This window comes from Limulus polyphemus, unplaced genomic scaffold, assembly GCF_000517525.1.
Source record: "Limulus polyphemus unplaced genomic scaffold, Limulus_polyphemus-2.1.2 Scaffold176, whole genome shotgun sequence".
NCBI classification, from domain to species: Eukaryota; Metazoa; Arthropoda; class Merostomata; order Xiphosura; family Limulidae; genus Limulus; species Limulus polyphemus.
The window spans coordinates 264,698-270,209 of record NW_013665786.1 but is presented as its reverse complement, the minus strand read 5'-3'; the positions used below and the strand labels follow the sequence as shown (position 1 = coordinate 270,209).

At 35.1% G+C, this 5,512-nt stretch overlaps 2 protein-coding genes across 2 annotated transcripts in view; one reads left to right on the top strand and one right to left on the bottom strand.

Moving 5' to 3' along the window:
- LOC106478051 overlaps positions 1-540 on the top strand; it is a 2,914-nt gene extending 2,374 nt beyond the window's left edge. The window contains exon 3 of the mRNA XM_022381576.1: positions 488-540. Coding sequence (XP_022237284.1) covers positions 488-540 — 53 coding nt within the window. The remainder of the gene's footprint in view (positions 1-487) is intronic.
- The window catches only part of LOC106478060, an 89,069-nt gene that overhangs the window by 74,768 nt on the left and 8,789 nt on the right, over positions 1-5,512 (bottom strand). The window lies entirely within an intron of this gene.

Here is a 5,512-nt window from a genome sequence, read left to right as displayed (position 1 = left end):
TAAGGGCAAATGAACCACAGAACCTTTGATACACACTCTGGCATACTAACCACTGGACTGTGCTCACCCCAATTATTAGTGATGACTAGTAATTTTAAGTGGTGTCAAAAAAAAATGCCGTGATAAAGAAAACAAAATTAGTAAAGATGGTCTTAGAAATGGGCCAGACAAAAGAGAACATCATAATTTTTAAAGATAGCAGATGGTTTGTAGAGTAACAAAATAATGTGTGGTTTTATAGTACAAGCTTGTTTATTTCAGACATCATTAACAATAAACAAAGCTTTCCAGGTATTCATCTTAACTATTTCATGGAAATATGCCTTAACACTTGTGTGTGTGTAACTTAGGTATTTTCAGTGTAACTATGTTCTTAATCGGCAGTGAATTTTATTTCTTACACAAAAAAGTGGATATTCATATCAAAATTCTTGAAAGTGTTTCTTTATATAAAAATGTTTATAAATTTGTGTTTAAACTTTTGAAGTATACTGTGTTTGGCAGAATTCTGGAAATACTGTTAAGATAAAGTTTGATTGAAAGTGGCAGACTTTGTTTTCAACTGTTTTATGGTAAAATAGTTCAGCAGCACTGTGATGAAAAGCATATTTCCCAATTAAATTTTTACACAAATGTATTATCTCAGAAACATTAACAAGTTCTTATTTAAATATCAGTTGTATTCCAAAATAACATGAGACATACAAATACACTATATCAAGATATTTTTTGAAAGGTAGAATCTTTATTAACAAAGTTTTAATAAAAAACTTCATTATACTTTCAGATTTTTTAAGATTCACTAATAGCAAACAACTTAAATGTAAATGAATACATGCACCAGTCTCCATCTACACTAATCAGCCCTTGGATGCCTAGAAATTATCAAATTAATTGCTAACTTCAGTATATCATAGATTAAGTTTCCATTCTCAAACTGGGATGCATTATACAAGTACGCCAGGTTTTTAACAAATTCTGACACAAATTTCATGTTTTTCTTATGAAATATAAAATGAGTAAATGAGATTCAATCCAGAGTCTTCTAATATTCAAAAGTTACTCAAAGTAATAAATTATTTATAACTGAGCTCATATGTCACATGTTACCATTTTGAATTCACTGATTTTATTCTTGATGTTTGTGGTGTTATCTTATGACATGCAGTTATGGTTTGTTGTGGTTGTTTTGATGACTGTTGTTTTTGATGGAACATCTTATTACTAGACAATATGTGTGGCATTTCTTTTTCTCTCCAAATCAGATTTGACCCCAGGTCCCTTGCCCTACAAGTGAGTGCTATACTAACCGATGTAAAGGGTTACCAACCAGCAACTGATTGTAAGACTTTTTAACAATTCAGGTTACCACATATGTATACATGTCCAACTGTAAAACAGGAATATCTTCTTGACATAAAAGAAAGTGGGGTTATCTTAGTAGGTGTAATATGTTAAATCAAATTACACTCCCCAGTGTAATTTTGTGAGTATCTGTTGTTACAACTTCAAAACTGTCAACTTTTAGAAATCTGTTTGAGATTTTTTAAGTGAAATTGTAGCACACTGTGGTAGCCTTCTAGAGGTGTATGCGGGCATGCTCCCCACAAACTTTTTTACTCAGTGAAGCAAAATGATGCAATCTGGTGTATATCCTGATCAATACAATGTCCAGCATGACATGGATCCAGCCAGTCATCCAACCACAGTGCATAAAAGAAAGCTGCTATTTTGACCAAAGCTATTTTTTTACTAAAGCCTGTGAGAGTGAGAATGTGCCCATATGTGTGAATTTTAGTAGCCCTCCAACTTAAAATTTTACATGGATTAATGATTTCAGATGGTAAAATGTGCTCCACAATTTTGACTCATTGATAGCAGAGTTGCTGATACTGTTAACTCTTCCATCTGATTTTATAACAGGTAATTACAAATAACGATACGTACATAATTTAAGTATAACGAGAATATTTGATTTTGAATACAATAATATTAGGCTTAAGTTTACTTAGATAAAAACTTAACTTTCATCTTCATTTATCTTACTGATAATGTTGTATATACAAGACTGTTTAGTGTCAGTGTTATTATTTAGTTCATTTAGTGATCTAATATTAAATGATTATTAACTTTTCATAACAAGAGAGTTAAATGAAATTATTTTAATGGCGATAATTACGACAAGTTTGGTTGCGTAACTCGGGAAGAGTCGAGGCGTATGTTGTGTGTGTGTGGTTCAATTGTTGTAGTATTGTTGACGCCAAGTTACTCGATTTTAGGTATTTTTCTGGTTGCCTTAAGTGAGTATTGTTCCAGATACAACTGTGGTAACCCACGAGTAACGTAAGTGAGTATATCGCAGACTGTACAGCAAGAAATAAACTAGAGAAAAATGGTTCGTCTTGTCAGATGAATTCCAAAGTAATTGAATCAGCCTGAGTGGATTCTTGACAAGAAAAGGGAATTATTTAGAGTTTTAGATAAAACTGTGATTTTTCTATTCTGTAAAGAATTTTTGTACATACGTTTAACTTGTTTTGAATATATTATTTTAAAACAAGTGAATTGTGTGCTGTCCATTTATTGTTCGAATTTATCGCCAACAAGTCACAGACACCTACTATAAAAGAATCCAAACCCATATGCATAAAACCCTTACAGATAATATGGTTTGGCCTAGTTATTGAAAAACTTAATTTGCAGTGCTATGATGCTACAATTATTTTGAGATCTATAAAATTACGATTATTTTAAGCTATACCATAGATAATATGTCACTCCTAACTTTTAATATATAAACATACACGAAAATTCGCCGTGATGACATACATCAGGGTATTCATTCACAGAGAAACCAGTCAGCGCAAGTAGCAGCATGATTTATAGACTACTTACTATGTGCTCCAGTAAGGAAGCACATTATGTTAATATAATAATAAGTAGGTAAAGAACGATTTATACGCATAAAGAAGAATTTTATTTATGGTGGAACATGCTACATGTTCTGTTGTGAAACATATAGAATGTTTCACCATCAATAAAATTCTTCCTTGTGCTTATAAATCGTCGTTTGCCTACCTATGATTACTTACTATGTGCCTGTTTTCAGTATATTTTCTGTATATACCATTGCGTATTTATATTATATAAACTATATTTTAACATGATGTGATAAGAAGTGAATAAGAAATATTTTGAAAATTATAGAAAAAAAAATATAAATTGGAATCTTTTGTGTGTGAAAATTGCCTCACTAGATGGGCCCACGAAATAAAGTGTGTTTATGTATTGTTATATGCTAAGCTATATTTTCAATGTTTTAATCTAGATGTTTGCTAGAGGGCTCATGGCGTTACAGACAAGAAAGTTCATGAACATTAACAATTGAAAGGTTTCATGGAATATATAGAAAAAAAGAGAAACGGTATAATGCGGTAAAGTTCGGTGAGTTATGAGTCTATTCAGTTACTCGAATGATTAGCCTGATTAGCCGAGAAATTATAAAGGCAGGTTAGGCGTATGTACTGTTACGTATCTGCTTGTTTGTTAATTTCCGGTAGGAATTTTTTGCGAAGAACTTCAGTGATACAAATCACTTCTTGATTAACACTAGTTTATACTTTCTCGATACAAACTTTGTAATACACAGAACTTCCATAGTCAATACGTTCCTCGTCGCTTTAAACTTAATGATTTCTTATAAACACACGCTATAATTCACAGCGATTCAGATACTTTATTTACCGTCACTATTCTTAGCTTTTAAAATTATCTATCTATCGCTGGCTTTTTTTCCCAGGCTTATATACTAAAAAACAGGGCGTCTAGCAAACACTCAAACATTCGCGGGATTTCTCGATAATTAGAGAAACTCCAGCGCGCATGCTCCCAGATTCACGCTGTCGTAACACTGCCCCTTCCTTAGCATTGTTCGTCCCGAACAATAGCCACTTACATTAAACCAATAGATGATTAAGAATAACTTAATTAAATGTACAGAATTTACAGACACAAAATTAAAATTTTACAGGACGTTTCTTCTTTCGTACTGGTCTCCATCTCATTGGTTTCTGTTTCACGTGGGGTTCATCTGCTCCATCAGGAAATGTCCCATTATCGGTAGCAGTCACATCAGTGGTAGTAACTTCATTAACGGCTTCACTGTCTTCCTTCTCAAAACCGAGTAGTTTCTTCTCCAACAGTGGCTTTCTCAGGTGACACGTCTCAAGCAACGTCATTTGTTCTGTTGTTCATTTCATTCCAACTGAAATGTCCTGGACCATGATAATGCCAAAGCTTGTTGGCATGCACTACCTCTGACTTACCTCGCCGACCACATTTTATTTGTAAAGTCACATCTGAGAGACGATCCACTATGTCATATAGGCCTTCCCAACTTAGGAGACTTATCTTTTGTCTTCCTGGGATTATACAACCACACCTTGTCTCCTGGTACAAAGCTGACTTCAGTAGATCTCTTCTCATAACATAACTTCATGGAATCAGCAGATGTTTTTAAGTTTGAATGCACTTGATGATGAATATCATTCATCTTTCAGATAACACTTTCACGAACTCTAGCACATTTACGGGCAACTCTTCGTAAGGTGGGCGTCCTCTTATCAGGTCCACTGCCAACCGAAGTTACCGACCAAACATCAGCTTTGCTGGAGTGTATCCAGTGGCTTCATGCTCTGCTGTTCTAGAGGTCATCAACAGTGGAGGGAGTAAGACATCCCAGTCATCTTGGCGGCTATTACAAAACTTTGCCAATTCCTGTCCAAGTGTCCAATTCTACTTTTCTACCATCCCATCACACTGTGGGTGAAGTGGCACTGTCCTGGTCTTTCGTATGGAACACAGCTGATTCAAAGTTACGGCCTTGATCTGAATGCAGTTTGTATGGCATACCATACAATCACTAATAGCCGAAGCTACAGTTGTAGCTCCCTGATTTGGTATTGTGGCCTCAGGCCACTTGGTGAAATAATCCACCACCACACAAATATACCTGTTTCCAGTTTAGGGCAGAGGACTAGCAATGTTAATGGCTAATTTTTCCATTGGTGCACCAACTTGATATAACTTCATTGGAGCATGTCCCTTATGCTTGGGTCCCCTGTTAGCACAACATGTACTGCAGGTCCTGCACCATTTTCCACATCTTGCCTCATACCTATCCAGTAAAATCTCTGACATAGGTGACTCAATGTCTTTATAACTCCAAAATGGGATTGACGCAGCACAACTTCCCGTAACTTTCTCGGTATAACTGTTTGCCAGGTCGTCACTTTCCCATCTCCAGAGAAGAATACCATCTTCAAGTTTCAACTGGTCCCATTGTGCCCAACAGTTCTTTGTCACAGGATTTAAGCTAGACACCTTCTCCCAAGCAGGGCACAAAACACTTACTTGTAGGAAATCAATTATTGGCTTCAAATCTTGGTCTTCTGTTCTGCCTTGATATCTATATTCGGTTCCACTTCACCATCATTAACTCCTTCAGTCGGCT